This window comes from Manis javanica, chromosome 10 (genome assembly GCF_040802235.1).
Source record: "Manis javanica isolate MJ-LG chromosome 10, MJ_LKY, whole genome shotgun sequence".
NCBI classification, from domain to species: domain Eukaryota; kingdom Metazoa; phylum Chordata; class Mammalia; order Pholidota; family Manidae; genus Manis; species Manis javanica.
In genome coordinates this window covers 41746557-41767301 of record NC_133165.1, presented here as the reverse complement: position 1 = coordinate 41767301, position 20745 = coordinate 41746557, and the positions used below count along the sequence as shown (strand labels likewise).

General features: G+C 38.9%; 2 protein-coding genes across 12 annotated transcripts in view; one reads left to right on the top strand and one right to left on the bottom strand.

Moving 5' to 3' along the window:
- Positions 1-222: 222 nt before the first annotated feature.
- Positions 223-9206, bottom strand: SBDS (SBDS ribosome maturation factor). Of its 3 annotated transcripts, none has more exons than XM_037002497.2 (5): positions 8889-9202; positions 8095-8224; positions 7398-7598; positions 5947-6111; positions 223-2730 (listed from the first exon to the last, which is right to left on the bottom strand). In XM_037002497.2, exons 1-5 carry the CDS (start codon positions 9014-9016, stop codon positions 2602-2604), a joined length of 753 nt encoding a protein of 250 aa, XP_036858392.1. In that variant the 5' UTR covers positions 9017-9202; the 3' UTR covers positions 223-2601. The 3 variants fall into 3 exon arrangements, with proteins under 3 accessions (XP_036858392.1, XP_036858391.1, XP_036858393.1); XM_037002496.2 differs by lacking the exon at positions 223-2730 and adding an exon at positions 4035-4749 and having other exon boundaries at positions 8889-9206; XM_037002498.2 differs by lacking the exon at positions 223-2730 and adding an exon at positions 4744-4788.
- An 815-nt stretch (positions 9207-10021) lies between these two features.
- Positions 10022-20745, top strand: part of LOC108394392 (S-adenosyl-L-methionine-dependent tRNA 4-demethylwyosine synthase TYW1) — a 343841-nt gene continuing 333117 nt past the window's right edge. For 6 of the 9 annotated variants that reach the window (XM_073215219.1, XM_073215218.1, XM_037002494.2 and 3 more), the window contains exons 1-5: positions 10039-10264; positions 11486-11616; positions 12244-12378; positions 17250-17351; positions 18642-18836. In XM_073215219.1, coding sequence (XP_073071320.1) covers positions 10261-10264; positions 11486-11616; positions 12244-12378; positions 17250-17351; positions 18642-18836 — 567 coding nt within the window. In that variant the 5' untranslated portion in view covers positions 10039-10260. Of the gene's footprint in view, positions 10265-11485; positions 11617-12243; positions 12379-17249; positions 17352-18641; positions 18837-20745 lie in introns of all 9 variants that reach the window. The other 3 variants (XM_073215225.1, XM_073215224.1, XM_037002495.2) reach the window with 2 other exon arrangements.

The window sequence follows — 20745 nt, the reverse complement described above, 5'->3', positions numbered from 1 at the left end:
AGATGAAAGTTGGTAAGTGAGAGAGAAGTAATATCCTTTGAAAAGGTTACTTTACCACTTTTTTGCAGATTTATGCCCAGGGCCTGTATGTCCAGCACTTCTCTTGAGATATCTTTGCCAGTTGAAAGAAATGTGGTGCACTGTAATTTTAAGTATGAAGCACGAACTCTAGTAAAGAGCTGTATTTAGGAAGAAAGAAGTTATAAGAGTAACAGATGGAAGTAAATATAAGAAAATTGATTATTTATTTGACATAATTTCCTGTAAAGTAATGTAAGCATGTACAGGTTTTAATAAACTACCAATTAAATTATGAACACACATCAACAGAACAGGAATACAGATACATAGCAAAAGCATACCTACATTACTGGTCATATCCAATGAAACTAAGAAAATCAGTTAGGTAACCCAGGTATTAGTGAAAGCTTATTGACAATATGATGGATATCATCTAATTGATTTTGAGTAGTTTGAGAAAAATCACACAAGTTAAAACAGCCCATTCCTGGAAACTGTTCACATCTTATATGCTTTTTTAGTAGCAGATAGTCTATAGTAGTGTGATTCTGAAGCATCGTAACTCATACTTCTCCTTGCTCTTGGTTGAGTTCAGATAATAAAGAAGCAGTCAAGGTTGTTGTCTCACTGTACGCATAGGCCAGCTTAGATATCTCTTTTTGCATTCCAACGACAAGTCCAGGAACTGGCAGGAGGATGCAGCTGCAACTGCAAGAGCAGAAGGATCTAAAAGTTTCAAGTTGTCATCACCATCAGATGGCAGAGCTCAGAGAAGTCTCTTGTGCTTATATCCTGGATGGTCTTTTAGAGTAGGAAGAATGCGTCCTACATTACAAACACCTCGATAGTGTGAAGAAAGGGCTTGATACATTGTTACTACACAAAAATACCTAACTGTTTGGAAATCTATATCTAGAAGACCATTTTACATTGATTGTAAAATTATAATAAGAGGGCACATGAGTACAATTAATACATACACAGTCAGTGATTATAGTAGTATGAACAGGTAAATTTAATTGGGCATCAACAGTCTACTGATAGAGGAATCTTTTGCTACACAAGAGTGCATACACTCTTCTATGCAGTGAAAATGACTCTGCTTTCTTCAGTTCCACAACTCATTTACCTCCATTCTCTGCCCACTGAGAATCTGCAGATTCACTAGGAATTTGGTGAAACTTCTGACTATTTTGCAGATGTTTTGAAGGGGCCATGGGAAGTTCAACTGTGTGTACTCAGAATGCTGTGAAATCATTCTTGGATAGAAGCTGGACTGTCCGTTGATAGTTAGGTCAGGATTAGTTCAGAAGACTTGTTGATGCTATGAAATTACACTTAGACTTATTGATTTTGTAGGTGCCTTCATGGATAACACGTGGAGATGAAAACCAATGGCCGTTGTCATCTCAGTGACTAAATGGTTTGTGGAAAACTATGTGTTCAACACCTTCATTGTGCACCAGCAGATCTTTTCAAGTAATTAACTCCTTGAATATCAAGAATGTAAAACAGGTACACAAAAAACTATAAAGGTAGTAAGGAACCTTGATACTTCCAAAATCATAGGAACATCATTGATGTAGGCTTGAGGGCAGTATCAGGTTAATATGATATGTGTGGGTATTGCTTACAATAATGCATGCTATCCAATCTCCCCTATCAGTCTGTGAAATAAGTATGACACCCTGGGGCAAATGTGAGAGGCTTCTTGCAGGCAGACAAGTGCCCTGAGAGCTGAGGGTATCTGTGCAGACTAGACACCAAGTGGCACACCCAGTATGGCATTCATCAGTATGAAGGGTGATTAAGTTCTGGCTTAGCTGATAGAAGTTCAGTTTCAGCTTTAACGATGTATTTGAAAAAGTCACTAGCCAAACTTGTCATTGCCTATTCTCACTCCTGATGGCATGGGCCTCCAATGGGATAGCACAGTTATTACTCGGCAGGCAACTATTCCACATCTAAGTCCAAACCATAGTGGGACACACAAATAGTTAATCTCCTGCTCTAGGGGAGATCACAACCTAACATGCCAGACAGTTCTCCATAGTCCAAGGTAAAAATAAGCCCTAATGAGAGAATTTCAAAGTGGTATGCAGTCCCATAGGCTTCAGCATGTAATTGTGTATGGGTACAGGAGAAGCTTCAGAGGAAAGAGCTGTGTTAATAAGAGGGTTAATTCTGAAACTGGTCATTCTGACCAGATATACACAAGACAGATTGTATTGAAAATGCAAAATTAACAGATTGACCCTTAAGCCATTATAGCAGTGGTCCTGGAAGATGACCATGAACCAAAATTTTTAACTGAGTAATGAGACATAAGGTAAATTTTTTACTTTTTATAGGTTCAGAAGCATGACTCAGATGTGATCTGTATTTGAACATTTTATGAAGTTAAAGGGATGCATAATGAGAAAAACTTATGGTAATGTAGTGTTTGTTTTCATACTTAAGATATAGCTACTGAACATTTCTATGACTTTCAACCTGAAACACAGTTTTGTGATAGTTTGAAGTTGCATTTTATTGTTAGAAAATGCTTTAGTGTTGTACAGCTGAAGAGACTGATGAACATCATTCAAATTTCTCATCTCCTTCTTCCACATCTTTCAAATTGAGTACTTCCAAAGAACCTTTGCCTTTTGTCTCCTTTTTTATTAGCTCATCAATTTCTCTGAAGCAGCCAGGGTCAATCAGACACACCTGAAACATTTAACACAGCTGTTTACCATGTGAAGAGCACTACAACAGAATGAACACAACTTTAACTTCCTCTAGGACAGACACAATACTTTCCATACATCTCAACTACTGCAGTCCTACAGTGCAGCAGAGAAGGCAATGCATGGAGCAGCAGACTGGGTTCTCGTCCAGCCTCTGTCCTAAAGTATGCGTGTCAGCCTGGTGACAAGGCATTGACCTCTGTGTTTGAGCACTTTTCCAGATTCCTCAGCTGTAAAAAACAAAATGGTTGGACTAGAAGACTATGGTCTTTTCCATACTAAAATTTAGACTTCAAGGCCAGTGCTCGTGTCCATCTTGCTTATCCTCCACCTTAGTTTTGTGTTGGATAAAGACACCAGGAAGGTGGAAATAAAGCTCAGCCCCCTCCTGTGCTATCAAGTCTCATCCTTAGGCCCTGGAGGTTTCAGGGTTGGGCATTAGGTCTCCTCATAGTACTTATTTTTGTTGCCAGCCAGACCAGATCTGGGTCTCCTGTCCTAGTCCTTATTAGGATGGGGCTTCTCCTTTGGTTCCTGCATCTTTGCTTCTGGAATTGAGTCCAGAGTTCAGTGCTCCATAAACTGTGCTTTAATAACTAAGTGTTTAAGCTGGAAATTAAAATATAAACATCGTTGGTTAAAATAATTCCTAAAGACTTGAAGTTTAAATCATCTTTATAACAACAATTAAAGTAAAATAGAAACAGGGAGGGGATCATCTTAAGGATTTTATCAGAACAGTAGTTGAGTTTTAGTGTTAACAGAAAGTGTCTCCCTATGTTATCAAACAACAGTACTTTTTCTAACACTACAGGAAAAATTTTGACCTTGTAACTTCAATTGAAGTTATTTTAAAACAGGGTATTTCTGGTAATTTGTATTAGTAGTAAATTCTATGTGCTCATAAAACCAATCAGGACCTGTTTGGTTAAAAACTTCTGACCATAAAATAGTTTTATGTTTGAGTGAAAACCTATTTATATTCTAGAATATCTCTTTTGAGGATTAAGTAGATTTTAAAACACTTGCATGTTGTCTACTTAAGTGTTCAAATACCAAAATAATTAATTCAATTACATCCCAAATCATTAAGACTTATCAGGGGTTTGTTAGAACAGGTCTATTCTAAGCATCCCTCATATGACTTAATCCTGCTAAGAACTTGCTAACCCTACCAACAAGTAGAGAAAGAAGGGGGTTAAGGAAGCTGTCTAGAAACACAAGCTGTAGTTTAATAAAAATAAACAGTGGTTTCATTGCTTGCATACTTTAGCTACATTAATATAAACTTTAAGAACTAGAAATGACTTTATTTACCAAGAATAATCTAGGTTATGGCAGCATGTTCAATGAGTATTACTTAAGTCTTACACAGTCATGTACCTATTTTGAAGGTAATCAGGAAGTCATCATTGAAGCTTTATATTAGATCACAATAGTTACTCCTATACATACATTTCATTAGGTGGAAATAAGACATTGTTTCATTTTTGAGCACAAACTCTTTTTGTCATACAGACATATCCTCCCATTTATCTTACTATAATGCACAAAACTTATCTTTTTATTCACAAGAGTTGCCTCAAATAACTTTTATCTTGGAAAGTCACAAAGGCACGAGACAGTAACAAAATGCAACTCTGGACTTTATATTTTGGATTTTTCATTTTTGCCTAAAATCCCACTTTAAAATCAAAGTGAAATTAATTTCCCACATTATAATACTTATTTAGGGAAGTCTTTGTGTATATGTTTAACATAAAATGGAAGGTCAAATAGTTTGAGCAAGTACTTGGCAGATCACAGAAAGAACAGAACTGTGGGAAATGAAAATGCTTTAGTGTTTTACAGCTGAAGAGACTGATGAACATCATTCAAATTTCTCATCTCCTTCTTCCACATCTTTCAAATTGAGTACTTCCAAAGAACCTTTGCCTTTTGTCTCCTTTTTTATTAGCTCATCAATTTCTCTGAAGCAGCCAGGGTCAATCAGACACACCCGAAACATTTAACACAGCTGTTTACCATGTGAAGAGCACTACAACAGAATGAACACAACTTTAACTTCCTCTAGGACAGACACAATACTTTCCATACATCTCAACTACTGCAGTCCTACAGTGCAGCAGAGAAGGCAATGCATGGAGCAGCAGACTGGGTTCTCGTCCAGCCTCTGCCCTAAAGTATGCATGTCAGCCTGGTGACAAGGCAATGACCTCCGTGTTTGTGCACTTTTCCAGATTCCTCAGCTGTAAAAAACAAAATGGTTGGACTAGAAGACTATGGTCTTTTCCATACTAAAATTTAGACTTCAAGGAAATCATCTTTTTATCTAAATCTGAAGGGGAAAAAGAAGCTTGAAGGCCTTTTTAGAAACCACGTGTAAACTTTTGAAAAGACTAGAACTTCAAAGAGTGTCAGATGTGTTGTTTCACATCCAGAGTAGAATGCTCAGTTCTGTAGAGCTGACTGGCTAAAGAAATTGCAGTGTGAAGGCATGAATTTACAAATAGCTGAATTTATAGTATGTCTAATGTTCTGTGGTAAATGAGGCTGACCAACTTTTAATCTTACTTCTAATTTCATCATAATAGAAGACACACCGTAAAATATACAGTGGATCCTTGAACTACGTGGGTTTGAACTTGTGGGTCCTTTTATATGTTGGTTTTTTCAATAGATGTAAAATTTTTTGGAGATTTGTGACAATTTGAAAATATTTTCTTTATTTTATTATAAGAATACAATATATAGTACATATAACTTACAAAATAGGTATTAATTGTCTATTTATGTTATTGGTAAGATTTCGGGTCAACAGTAGGCTAAAGAGTTAAGTTTTTAGGGAGTCAAAAGTCATAGATGGACTTTCAAGTGCAGGGGTGGGGTGCCCAAACCCTGAGTTGTTCAAAAGCTAACTGTATTCTTTCATCTAAGATGAGCATGACCAACATAATTTTATCATGAATAATATAACTAAAACACAAAGAAATTTAACTGAAAAGCAAAAAACAAACAAAAAAGTGCCTAACTACAATTTAGTTCTACCTATACCTTGAGATTTTTGTCCAATTCTAGGTGAGATGTTTCTGGAAATATTGTTTACACCTTCTAAATGTTTGTTAGACATTTATGACTAGAGAATAAACAATTTAGGTAACATGGAAACAAAGAAATAAGAGCATTTTAATCTTACAATTTCTAACTGTTGACCGTAGTCTTCACTTTCTATAACCTTGATCAGTGGCTTGAGCTTTTCTTTCAGCTTCTTCCCTTCATTCACTGGAAGAATGAACCGAAGTCTCATGTGAGCACGTTCTATCTTCATTTTCTCCTTTAACTGTTTTATCACTTCCAAAGCCTATCAAAATAAAATCGAAATGTTTGTAATTTCTTTGCCCCTTCTGCTGCAGTATTTCATAGGGTATTCAAAACAAGGTGGTTTCCATCCAGCTGAATTAGCCAGTGGCTTCTCACACATGACATGAACATAAACGACAGAAAAAAATAAATTGGACTTCAAGATGAAAAACTTTCACGCTTCAGAAAACTATCAAGAAAGTGAAAAGTCAACACTTAGAAGAAAATATTGCCAAATCATACACTGGAAAAGTTTCAGTATCTAGAATATATAAAGAACTCTTACAACTCAATAATGAAGAGACAAATAATTAAAAAATGTTCAAAGGATCTGAATAGTGATTTCTCCAAGGAAGACAAAGGGCCAATAAGCACACGAAAATGTGCTCAAATTATTAGTCATTAGGGAAATGCAAATCAAAACCAGAATGATACCCCGAGGATGGCTATAATCAAAAAAGGCAAAAAATACTGTTGAAGATGTGGAGAAACTGGAACCCTGGACACTTTGGGAATGTAAATGGTGCATTTATTTTGGAAAATGGTTTGACAGTTCCTCAAAAGGTTAAATACAGTTACAATACTCTGTTCTTGGATACAGAGAAATGGAAACTTATGCCCACACAAGAACTCTAATGAATTTCAGTGCAGCATTATGCATAATAGCTAAAGAGTGGAAACACAGATGTCCATCAACTGATGAATGAATCAACAAATGTGGTATGTCCATACAATGGGATATTATTCAGTCCTAAAGATGAATGAAGTACAGACACAGGTCACAACATGGATGAACCTTCAAAGGGCCACATAGTGTAGGATTCATTTATATGAAATGTCCAGAATAGGCAAGTCCATAGAAGCAAAAAGTAAATTTGTGGTTGTCAAATACTTATGAGAGGTGAAAATGAGTTGTGCTAATGGGCATGGAATTCTTTTTGGGGTTATGAAAATGTTCTTAAGGTAGGGAAGGCTGCAAAAATTGTCAATATAAATTGAATTGTATACTTTAAAAGGGTTACTAAAAAAATCTGAAATGCAGTTAAAGTGACTATTTAGAAATCTGTGTTTAAAGGCTCGATTTGGATAGGAAGCTGAGAGCCCTGGTGTACCTGTGTTTAGTCAAAAAAATTCCATTACTTCTCTTTATATCTTCCCTTCCCCTCCCCAAAACTTCCCACACATTTGCTTCCAAGTAGTATCATTTTGTTATTACTGACTTTAATGTTTTCTTCAGAGAAAACTGATTTTCATGGACACTTTTTGATGATGCCAAAAACTACTCACCTGCTGTTTTGAACTCTTGTTGGTTTTGACTGAATAGTGGATGTCCTTCATGGCTCTCTCGATAAGGATAACAGTGTATGGTCTCTTTGTTTCAGGGTTCACACATTTGTCAGCTACAATAGTTGCGATGTCCCTAAACATCTGTTCCAGCTGTGTGTGCCGTTCTTTATCTGATACTTGAACCTCTCCTTTAGTCAAAATCTAAAAAACCCCAACAAATTTAAGGAAGCAATGTCTTTATTATACACTATTTGTTAACTAGCCACAATAAAAAACTGAGGAGAAAATTAAATTTTATTTCAACTGATATGTAGGTAATGATTTGAGCTCTGCCTAAAGGATGCACTGGGTTATTTTGTGCTCCAAAATCTTACTTATTTAGGTGGGGAATGGGAAAGGGATTCTAACAAATGGTGTAAATGATGAAATACCTGAAAAAAAAATTCTGTTTTTAGGTGTATACCCTAAAAATACATAAATGGCCAAAATAAGGCAATTGAGTAGAAAACTTAATTTCTGGAGGATTTGGCAATAAATAGCCATATCCTAAATTATTTAAAGTGATGCTGTGTGGATCACATTATTATATAGTAGCTCTTCAAAAAAAAACAACAAACAATAAAATTCAACGTATGTTTAAGTACTTATACTACAAACAGATGTTATCGTCAGTTATGCTGCATCTGTTAGAACCCACCTGTTTACAAATTTCAGTCTGATCATCTGTTCCAAATGCACTGATCAGATCTTCCTTCTTCGCAACCTGACCTTTAGAAACATTTACAAACACTGAGTGGGTCTGTAGAACTTCGTCAAGATCTTTTTCCCTTGTGATGGAATAAAAGTCCTAAGTGAATACACTTGAAACTTGGGAGACTGACATTTAAATACAAGAAAGCAACGATTATAAATAGCAAGGAACGACAAATACTCCTAAATGACTCTTAGTGTTGAGGGAACATTTTCAAAACTCAGAACCGCATTCGTAGTCCCATTTACTTATCAGAGAAAAACGTCGTAGGAGTGCGTGTGACACAATGGGCGGTGACGGGCGGGCTGCTGCAGCGGAACACCGATCCCTAGATGGCAGCAGTGCAAACGCTACGCACTAGAGGGGAAGCTACAGGGCGGAGGTCTGTGACGTCTGATGTGCTGTAACTACGGAAGTATGTGGAAGACGAGGCCCAAGACTAACATTATTCTAAAACAGGGCCATAACCATAGGATTTTCTTGGCTGAGGCTCTTATGACACCAACAAAACCAAAACAAACCCAAAGCCAACAACCCAAACACACCAACCGAACAGCAAAGGAACCCTTGGTTCAGGAGCTAGGCTCAGGAAGGGCAGTGACTTCTTAACGCTCACAGCAGGAATAAATTTTCCAATTTCTTCCCTGACAAGACCCCAGCTAGTCTCATTTATTCAACGCTAGGGGGAGGCCGCCTAGGAGGGAGCTCCGGCCAGAGACTGGAGGAAGAGGGTCACTCACACGCCGCTCCGCCAGCCAACGACCTTGTTTTTGTAGCAGGCGATTTCAAAGCGCTTCCCGGAGCGCTTCATCCGTACCACCGCCACATTGGTTAAGCGGATCTGATTGGTGGGAGTGAAGATCGACATAGCGGCTGCTCACAGACTTTGGGTCTGGCAAACTTAGGCAGACCCACGCCGCCGGCCTGAGGAGCCACCCAGCGCCTTGCCGTAACAACCGGCGGCTTACGGCCTTGTAATGTTCGCAGAGAGCGCGGTGACGTGACAATCTCAGCGGAGCCGCCCCTCAAAAGAGTACACCCAGTTGACTTATTGCGCAGGCGTCTGGTGTTGCGGAAACCGGGCGAGGAAAAGTGACCTTGCGCATTGCGGCTTTTACGACATCGTTCCGCTCCCTACCTGGAAGGCGCTCTTCTTTGACGTAATTTACCTTTGCCGATGATGTAACGAAAGCTAGTTGGTGAACCTGGTGTTTAGTGACCGGGTGTAAACTCAGCCCCGGCATCTCAGAGTTCCGCGGAGTTCAGGGCCACACCCACCTTCATCTCTTATTATGGAAAAATTGTAACATAAAATACCTAGAGAAAAATGTGTAATGAATCCCTCTGTCCCCATCATCCCAATTTAACAATTATCAACATTTTGCCCTTGTTTCATTCTCCCTTTTTGTTGGATATTTTAAAACAAATGACAGGTTTTTCAAAATTTAGGTTTCATACAATAAAATGCACAAACCGGTGTAAATCTCCATGCATTTTCATTACACAGTTTAAAAAAGCTTTAAATACTTCAGTCAATACTCTTAACAGATACACCTAACAAGATTAGCCATGTTTTCTTACATATCTAATAGCCAGTCCATTATCAAATTTCCCATAAATAATTCCTTTTTACAGCCAGTGTGTTTCAGCTGGGATCCCTCAGATAGCATTTGGTCCACGACGCTCTTAATTTCTTTTAACGTCCCTCTCCTTTCCCTCCATGCCACTCCAGCCTTGACTTTGCTTCTCTCCCGACTCGCGCCTACTACCTCTGCCCGCTACTACGAGGGCCTTGGGCGCTCCAGATCCCTCTCCCGGAGCCCTGGGCGGTGCTTCCTCTGGGCCCGCCCCTTCCCTCTGAGCAAATCCTAGCTCGACGCGGACCGCAGCTTGCTCCTGGGCGTGGTCTGCACGTTCTGCCCTCTCAACCTACTCCTTCACTGCCCAAGATTCCTGAGGGGCCGACGAGTGGCTGTGGAGGCCGCAGCTCCCCGAACTCGGGCAATAAGCTCATGTTGCGAGCTGGTGGTGCTGGCGGTCCCCGCGCCGGCCGCCAGGCTTCTCGGGTCTGCGGTGCTAGTCTCGCGGGCCTCGGGCCGGGCTCTGAGGAGAATGGGTAAGGGCCCCGGAGGGCACGGCCGGTGGGGCGGGAGGGAGAAACCGTTTTTCGGAAACCCTCTCCTGGGGAAGTGGCGTCCGGGGCCCCTTCTTCAGTGTTGTGCTTGTCAGCCCGAGGCTGGCGCCGTTGGGAGCAAGGGAGGACTGATCTCTGCGTTTACCTGGCTTTTCCTTTTGAGGCTAGTGGGTTAGTTTAGTAGGAACAATGCTTGTAACCTCAAGTAAAGGCAGAGAAACCAATCCCCCTCTTCCTGCGCCTTACGCACGTGTGCTGAGGACCTTTGGTCCTTTCCAGGTTGCGTCAGCATCTGTAAGGCCACAAAGTTTAGGCTTTGCTTTTTGAAATTGCCCCGCCCCCCGCCGAGTTCAACAGTTGAGGCCGGGTCCATCCATACCTCGCTCCGAAAAATGGGGCGTGAGGTCAGTTATTTGAAAACCCTTTACAGGTAGCCATGGGTCTTTAAATGTAAAATTAGAAAAAAGGGAGTACTTTTAGTACCTTTTAAAGCTTTTCTTAAGCGCAAGTACTCAAAGCAAAATTACTCAAAAAAATCCACTTAGTGTCTATATTCAATGAAGGTACAAGTCTATGTTCTTTTTTTTTTTTTTTTGAGTTTGCACAGACAGGTATGCTTCGTTTTATTGAGCTGCACTTTATTGCGCTTTGCAGATTCTGTATTTTTTACAAATTGAAGATTTGTGGCAACCCTGCACAGAGTAAGTCTGTTGGGGCCGTTTTTCCAACAGTAATCGCTCACTTTGTGTCTCTGTCACATTTTGGCAGTTCTTGCAGTATTTCAGACTTTTTCATTATTCTGTAATGGTGATCTGTGATCAGTGATTACGACTTGCTAAAAGTTCAGGTGATGGTTAGCATTTTTTAGTAATAAAGTACTTTTTAATTAAGGTATGTGCATTTGTTTATAGATATAATGCTGTTGAACAGTACAGACTACACTGTAGTGTAAACATAACTTATATGCACTAGGAAACCAGAAAATTAATTTGACTCATTTTATTTTGATACCTTATTGCGGTGGTCTGGAACTGAGCCTCCAAGTATCTCTGAGGTGTGCCTGTAGTGTATTACTTTTTATTAGAGTTGATTTTTATAGATTTCTTAGCCAGGTTGTTGAATATGAGATTGGCTTTATTTAACTTTAATAAAATAAAATGTAGCTTTAAATAAAATTATATATGTGTATCATTTTAAATTTAGATCCTTCTTTGGATACATGGGACTTCTCTTCACCTTTAATATCATTATGGATAAACAGGTTTTATATATATTTAGGCTTTGCCTTTGGCATTAGCCTTTGGATTTGTTTCCAGATTGTCATCAGGAAGCAGGTGAGTGGAGTTATTTTTTATGGGAGAGCACTAAGACATCAGTCATAGAGAACTTAGAATGCAGATTTTCTAAGCCTTTCAAAAAATAGAAAAAATCTGAAAGGAACTTTAAGTCATTTTTATGTTTTGTCTATAGTCTTTTTTTAATACCTAAGACAACTTATTTTCAGTTTTTAGAGACTAAGTTATTATGGACTAAGCGTTTTCTTTGATAGGCTGCGGATGTCTCATTCTTAAGATTCTGGAAGATTTTGTAATGAAAATTAAACTTTTGTAAAAAAAAAAAAAACCACAAATCTATTTAGCACTTTTAAAGGGTAGTAGTTTTCTCGTTTCTTTCCATGAATTTGGGATCAGAAAATAAGTTACTACTGTTATTCCACTAAAAATGCATTACAGATGAAAGTATGTGTAGTTTTATCCTGTAGGGCATGAGAATCATTATAGTTTTAAGAAAGGTGGGTCTTGCCATTAAAGGACCTAATTATACCAAGGGGTTAATATTTGAGGAATATACCAGAGAGATTAAGAGAATAATAAAATGAGCCATTATCTGTGCTAATTTTCATCCCTGTCAAAGTTGGGGGAAAATTTGAACTTGAGGATTTTGTGTAATTGTTTTTCAAGGACAAGAAGTCAAAGGAGAAAACTGTTCCAAAAGCAACTCAGAATTTGATGACAAATGGTTATATCTCCCTTCAAAAGAAGGAATTTGTGTCTGGAGTGAAGATTTTCTATGGATCCCAGACTGGTACAGCAAAGGTAAGAACTTTATATGGTACTTTTCCTTGGGTTTCGTGATTAAAAAAAAAATCCCTGAAAAGCATCCTTTGGCAGTGAACAGAATTGTTTTCTGATCTTCTTTTATCATCTTTTCTCCCTTTTCCAGCACATTTTTCCTTGCTGGTATGGTGGGTGGCTTTTATCTCTTGTGCCCAATTCCAGCTGATGGGTGGTGTCTGCTGGACACTGTCATGAGGGGTCTGTGTTCTGAAGCTTGCTTCTGCCTTGCTTCTGCAGAATGGAGAGGACCATTACTGATGTCAGTGGCCATGGAAGTAGGGAATAGTGAAAGGACAATGGCAGCAGTAGTGTCCAGTGTGGACCCTGACTTTCATAAGTTAATACACTCTATTTAATGAAATGTATTTTGATTTCTATTTGTGTTAAAAGTAGGTTCCACTATAGATACATAGGTGAAAGATACTTTCCATCCTTTAATTGTATTTAGATGTTGTCTGCTTCTTTGTTATGAAGGTCACAACTATATAGTGCTTTCTAGGAAAAGATTCTAAAGCTAACATGGAAATGAATTAAAAAACGTGATATCCGTTATTTTGGTGTAGACTAAAGAGAGTTCTACTGCCCTCTTGTGGATATTTTGTAGAATAACGCTTTTCAGTGTTCAGTACTTGAGTACAGGTACTTTGCTCCACATCATAGTAGAAGGTTACTTATTAAGTAAGTTGAACCTTAAGCAACAGGGAAACTGAAAGAAATATAAAAAAGGCATCTGAGTAGCCAGAACAGTTCTTTAATGTTACATCAAAGATCTCATTCATAGCTTCTTTTTATGTGTGTCTGTAAAATTTTTTTAAAGATTATATTAATTCTTGGCATATTGCAGCAAATCCAGGTATACAAGGGTTCACAATGAAATGTACTCTCCAGGAACCTCTCTTCTAACTATTTATATTTTTAGTTTCTCTGATGGTTATTTCTTTAACCTGCTGATACTGTGTTTCTAGATTTGGCAATGTCAGATACAAGTATTGGCACCTTATGTTAGTTAACACAAACATTCCTCAATTACCAGTGGCTTACTTACTGTTGTTGCCTATATGGTAGCTGATGGGGTTAGGTAGCTTTCCTTAAAGCTATGCCATCTCAATTTCTTTGTTCTTTCACTTTGATTGATTTGTATTTGGCTTGGTATAGAAGATTAGGTATAAAAATTTGTCCTTACAACTTTGAAGTCAGCACTTCACTGTCTTCTAGGAGGCAGTATTGCTGATGAGCAGTCTAGTTCCCCTTATTCCTTTGGAGATGACTTGATATTTTTGTTCTTGAAGCTCTTAGGATAATTTCTTTGTCCTTGATGTCTGGCACTTTTGTGAGACAGTGTGTAGGTTGAATTTTTTCATCCACTGTGCTGGACACTTGGGCTCTTTTTTTGCAAGGTGTGTGTGCAGTAATTCTGCCAATATTTCTTGAATAAAATTTTTCCCTTCTGTTTTCTCTGTTCTTTCTGGGACTCCTGGTAGCTGGAATGTGGACCCTTTTAGATGGTCTTTCGCAAATCTTTTCATTGTAGTTTTTGTAACTTTTCCTTTCCATGCTGGGTTTTGGATATCAATTCCAAACCTTTTTTCAAATGTTTTATTTTAGCTGTTATGTTTTTAACGGCAAATATACAATTTTGCTCAATTTTTATAATCTATTCATAATTTGAGAATATATCTTAATTCTTGTTCCCTGATTTATCTGCATTCTCAGTTTTTCTGCTGCTGGTTTTTCTCTTTCCTGCTGCTTGTTCTCAACACGTTCTTGGTGGTCTGTGGTTTTCTGTTCATATTTAGGACAGATAATGGGGTAGCTGGTGTGAATTTTCTCTTACTGTGTGAATAGATTTGTTCTGTCTATAAATTCTCACTGAATGCTCTGGGCAGGGTGGGTTGGGGCTTGCTGTGTGACCTCTTGGCCCCACATCTCCCTCTAACTACCACCTCAGGTGTTTTTATAGTAAAACTGTGCTGTTATCTCCAATTTCTCTACTTCTGTTTTTCTTGAACCACTCCAATTAGGCTTGCATGCCCTAATATCCTCCCAGTGACTTCCATGTTGCTAATTAATTCTGTCTTCATCTTATATGGACTGTTGGCTGTATGTGCACTCCTTTATTCTTGAAATACTTTGTTGAACTTTTGGGATAGTTCTCTAGGTTCTGCTTTCTTGCTGAGGCTGTCTTCCTCACTATCATTCCTCACTATCACTTCAACTTCTTGATAGAAAAAAATTCTATTAGATAGAATTTGGCAAAGTTCTCCTGTGAAGGGCTAGATATTTTACTTTATGTGTATTTTTTAGGTTTTACAAGCCATATGAACTTTGTTGCAACTAGTCAACTCTGTGCTGTAGAGTGGAAGCAGCCATAGACAGTATGTAAATAAATAGGCATGACTGTGCCAGTACCCTTTACTCTCAAAAATAAATAGAGGGCCAGATTTGATCTGGGGGCCTTAGTTTGCTGATCCCTGTATTAGATGATGGCCTCTAAATTTGTGTTCTGGTCACAACTTTTACCTTCACTTCCAGACTCATAGCCAGTTGCCTATCTTAGATTTTCATGTGGATCTCTGGTAGGCATCTCAAAATTGTGCTGAAAACTGAACTCCCAGTTTTCTGTTGAGACCTGCCACTTATAATCATTGCCGTTTTAGTACATGGCAACTTCATTCTTCCAGTTGCCTAGTTCAAATAAACCCTTAAACTTTTCTTTTTCTTGCTACCCACATCCAGTCTGTCAGCAAATCCTGTTTGTTCTGCTTTCAAAATAGATCCAGGTTCCAGTCACTTCTCACCACGCTTCCTGCCCCACCTCCCTGGCAGGCCTCCCTCAAATTTTGGGAGGGTTACTGTGGTCATCTCACTGTTGGCCTCCTTCATTCAGCTGCTCAGCCCCTCTGCCTACTTCAGTATTCTATCGATCCAGCAAACACAGAGACTTTGAAAACTTAAGTGTTTCCCTCAGCTTAAAATGCAGCAATTGACCCCTCCATTCACTTAGAGTAAATGACAAAGTCTTTGCAGTGGCCCCTGCATCTGGTTCTCTATTCTCTCTCTTGCCTCGTGTCTTTGGTCCCCACTTCACAAGTCTTATTCGCTGCCTTGCCAAGCCACCTCCTCCAGTGGGCGGCCTTCACTTACATGTTCTTCTATGGGGATAGGCTCATGGCTTACTCTCTCATTTCCTTCAGGCTCAAGTCTTTATCTTTGAGGCCTGTTGCACTGTTTTCTGACTCCAAATACTCATTTTTCTATATTGATTCTCCAGTTCTGACACTGACTTTGATCAGACTCCACAGGCGTGAGGGCTCAGTCTGCAGGACTCCCCACTTCAGACACCAGTCACAGGTCCCAGCATCCACCCGTACTTGTGACTGACCAGCTATAAATTTGAGACCATAATCCCCTCCTTAGGTTTGATAATTTCCTAAAATGATTCACAGAACTCAAGAAATAGCTTTATGTTTATTGGTTTATTATAAAGATTATAGTACAGAAACACACAAATGGAAGACCTGTGTAGGGCAAGGTATGGTAGGGAGGAGTGGCTCAGAGCTTCCATGCCCTCTTCGGAAGTGCCACCTCCTCAGCATATCAGTGTGTGCACCAACCAGAAGCTCCCTGAAGCCTGTCATTTAGGGGTTTTAATGGAGGTTTCATATGTAGGCACAATTGATTAAGTCATTGGCTATTGATGACTGAATTCACAGGGAGAGAGGGTGCTGAGAGTTCGTGACGAGCCCCCATCCAAAAGCTACCTAGGGTCCAACCTCTCCATGGGTCATTTCATTAGTGTACCAAAGAAAGTAAGATCCCAGGGATTTAGGAGCTCTGTGCCGGCACCTAGGGAGAAAGACCGAATATTTACTTTTCAGTATACACACTGGCCCTGACCCTCCCTTAATAAAACTACAACTGTCTCCTTACCTTCAGTACAGCATTCTTACCCCCATCTGACTTATTTTCCTCTATACCTCTAATTACCATCTGCTATACTTTGTATTTTCTCATTTCTATGTTTATTTTCATTCTGCCCATTAGAACATAAATTCCTTGAGGGCAGAGACTAAGTGCGTCTTGTTCACTGTTGTGTAACATTGCCCAGAACTAATAAGAGCTTGGTTGATGCCCAGTAAATGTATAATAAATGCTTGATAGGCTTGGCTTTAGTCCTGGTAGGTGTAAGGCTATTAAGCAGAAAGAGGAAGGGGTTTTCCTGGGATGCCAATATCTCGCTAGAAGGTTTAGCTTTCCCCAGACATTTGTTTCATTTTTCTTGGAGAAGAGCTAGCAGCTGTTTTCCCTGGTGGTCAGTGGTAAATGTTCTGTAGGTTCTGTGCACATGTCATATATACAGAGTGTCAGCTCATTAACCCCTTTCTACTCTATGGTTCTTTCTCATTTTGGTTGTGGTTGCTGACTCTTAGCCCAAGGCCTAACTGGGGTTCACCCCTGTTTCTCCAATTTTGTTAAGCTACTTCTGTCTTCCAGAAATGCGTTAGCATTTCTCGTATTTCCTGTTCTGTTCCCTCTTCAGTATTTCTTTGTGTATGTCCATGTTTATTCTAGTGGGAGAAAACAGCTGGAATATAAAAAAGTTCATTTAGATTTAGTCTCATATATGTACTTACAGAGTAAGAACAACATGGTTGAATGATTGAGCTCTATATAGATGCTTGAGGAAATGGTAGAAGTGAGAATAGTGTTTGTGTTTATGATGATAAATGTCAGTCACCAGAAAAGTTTTTTTCATAATAAATGCCTTACTCCTTTGACACCAGGGGTAAGTGAAGACTGTATTTTGCTTATTTAGCTTATTGAAGAAGACTGATTTTTTTTTTTATTAGGGATTTGCAACAATTCTTGCTGAAGCAGTTTCCCACCTCGATCTGTCTGTGGAAATTATTAATCTGAAAGAATATGATCCAGATGATCATCTAGTAGAAGAGGTTGGTAATTGTCATATTTTTTTCTTCGATCAAAACTTCAAATTTAATCGACCTGTGTTCTGGAATAAATAGAATCTTCAGAATAAATTTAATTTTCATGCTAAGGGATTTCTGTTTGTTGGGTTTTCCATGTAAATCAGAGGTGTTGAATGTGTGGTGTGGATTACTGATTCTGAAGTGATGTTGGGCCTGGTCTTCTGGTGTGTAGACCTTGGGGGAGAAGTAAGGGTGGGAAAGCTTGGGTGGTTTGAAGTTCCTTCTTCGATCCTGCTTTGAGTCTCATCAAGGGATGCTTGCTATTGATGGCAATGTGCCAGGCATGTGAACCATGTGTAAACTTACTGAAAGGTTAGGAGCTACTTGGGTAGCAGAAAGAATATATGTTTTGAAGTTAGACTGTGTTTTTACAAGTACTCCCGGTGTGGGAGAAGCACTTAGAACATGGGTTGATGAACTTTTTCCATAAAGCCAGCCAGATAGTAAATATCTGCAGTTTCACGTAGCTACTCATTTCTGCCTTTGAGGCACAAAACAGTCATAGACAGTATATAAATGAATGAATGGGGCTGTGTTCCAATAAAACTTCATTAAAAAAAAATAGGCAGTGTGCTGGACTGGACTGTAGCCAGTAGTTTGTCAGCCCCTTCTTAGTGGAAACTTCTATCTGTAACTGTCCATTTCTTTCTCCCAAGAAACTTTGGAGTGCAAATGAGTGAGTTTGGCTCTGCACTAAAAAAATGATTAACAAACTTGGATACTTAATTATTAGTAAGGGATTACTTATCACTTACCTCATGACTTGGAACTGTTGATATATTCTAGCAGAGGAAAGACTGTGGCCAGCAGGACCAAAGACTGAAGGTGTATTTTGTTTGCCCATGTAAATGATGGTGTCACATGTTGTTTGATATTTAAAAAGCTTTACTGATTTAATTTTTCAGGTCTTTTAGATCTTTTAGAGATCTTTCTGACTGATTTGAATTTTGTTTTCAATATGATAATTGAAGATGATAGGAATTTATAATCTGAGAATTGGAATGGAGTATATGGTGCTTATATGTAGGGCACCAGAAGTAAATTGGCAGGAGCAAGGGATTGGGTTTTCTGCCCTGGGCAAGGTTGTGTGTCCTTGCTGTGTTTTCTTTCATTTTTGAAAATGAGTAATGTTTCAGAAAGCACCCTCTGTCCTTCGAGATTGGTATGATATGAATATCAGCATTTTAAAAAGGATTTTTTCATTAAGATAACATATCTTGAATATTCTTCTGAAATAATTACTTTTTTGGCTAGGTTACTGGTAAAAATGTTTGTGCTTTCCTCATTGCTACATATACTGATGGTCGACCAACTGAGAGTGCAGAGTGGTTCTGCAAATGGTTAGAGGAAGCAGCCAGTGATTTTCGGTTTGGCAAAACTTACCTGAAGGGTATGAGATATGTGGTGTTTGGCCTGGGAAATTCTGCCTATGGGAGCCACTTCAATAAGGTAAGTACAATGTACTCCCTATTGAATTATAGGGATAAATTCTCTTTTAATAAGAAAAATTAACAAAATTCATTGTGAAATAAGCCACATACTTAACAAACTTTTTGTGTTATTCTATAACTGGGAATTACTGTATGTATATATCCAAGCTTGGAGCATAGTAGGCTCTCAGTAACTTTTTTTTAATTCAATTTATTATCATTAATCTACAATTGCATGAAGAACATTGTGGTTACTAGGCTCCCTCCTTCACCAAGTTCCCCCCACAAACCCCATTACAGTCACTGTCCATCAACGTAGTAAGATGCTGTAGACTCACTACTTGTCTTCTCTGTGTTGCACATTCCTCCCTATGCCCCCCACCAAACATTATACATGCTAATCGTAAGGCCCCCTTTCTTTTTCCTGCCCTTATCCCTCCCTTCCCACCCCTCCTGCCCAGTCCCTTTCCCTTTGGTAACTGTTAGTCCATTCTTGGGTTCTGTGATTCTGCTGCTGTTTTGTTCCTTCAGTTTTTCTTTTGTTCTTACACTCCACAGATGAGTGAAATCATTTGGTATTTGTTTTTCTCTGCTTGGCTTATTTCACTGGCCATAATACCCTCTAGCTCCATCCATGTTGTTGCAAATGGTAGGATTTGTTTTCCTCTTATGGCTGAATAATATTCCATTGTGTATATGTACCACATCTTCTTTATCCATTCATCTACTGATGGACACTTAGGTTGCTTCCATTTCTTGGCTATTGTAAATAGTGTTGTGATAAACGTAGGGGTGCATCTGTCTTTTTCAATCTGTAGTGCTGCATCCTTAGGGTAAATTCCTAGAAGTGGAATTCCTGGGTCAAATGGTAAGTCTATTTTGAGCATTTTGAGGAACCTCCATATTGCTTTCCACAATGGTTGAACTAATTTACATTCCCACCAGCAGTGTAGGAGGGATCTCCTTTCTCCGCAACCTCGCCAACATTTGTTGTTGTTTGTCTTTTGGATGGTGGCCATCCTTACTGGTGTGAGGTGATATCTCATTGTGGTTTTAATTTGCATTTCTCTGATAACCAGCGATGTGGAGCATCTTTTCATGTGTCTGCTGGCCATCTGAATTTCTTCTTTTGAGAATTGTAAAACTGTCTGTTCAGCTCCTCTGCCTGTTTTTTAATTGGATTATTTGCTTTTTGTTTGTTGAGGAGCGTGAGCTCGTTATATATTTTGGATGTCAAGCCTTTATCGGATCTGTCATTTACGAAAATATTTTCCCATACTGTAGGGTACCTTTTTGTTCTATTGATGGTGTCCTTTGCTGTACAGAAGCTTTTCAGCTTGATATAGTCCCACTTGTTCATTTTTGCTTTTGTTTCCCTTGCCTGGGGAGATATGTTCATGAAGAAGTCGCTAATGTTCACATCCAAGAGATTTTTGCCTATGTTTTTTTCTAAGAGTTTTATGGTTTCACAAATTACACTCAGGTCTTGGATCCAGTTTCATTCCGCTGCCAGCACCATCTGTTGAAGAGACTGTCATTTCCCCCATTGTATGTCCATGGCTCCTTTATTGAATATTAATTGACCATACATGTTTGGGTTAATGTCTGGAGTCTCTAATCTGTTCCAGTAGTCTGTGGCTCTGTTCTTGTGCCAGTACCAAATTGTCTGATTACTATGGCTTTGTAGTAGAGCTTGAAGTTGGGGAGTGAGATCCCCGCCAGTTTATCCTTCTTTCTCAGGATTGCTTTGGCTATTCGGGGTCTTTGGTGTTTCCATATGAATTTTTGAACTATTTGTTCTAGTTTGTTGAAGAATGTTGTTGGTAATTTGATAGGGATTGCATCAAATCTGTATATTGCTTCGGGCAGGATGGCCATTTTGACGATGTTAATTCTTCCTAGCGAAGAGCAAGGGATAAGTTTCCATT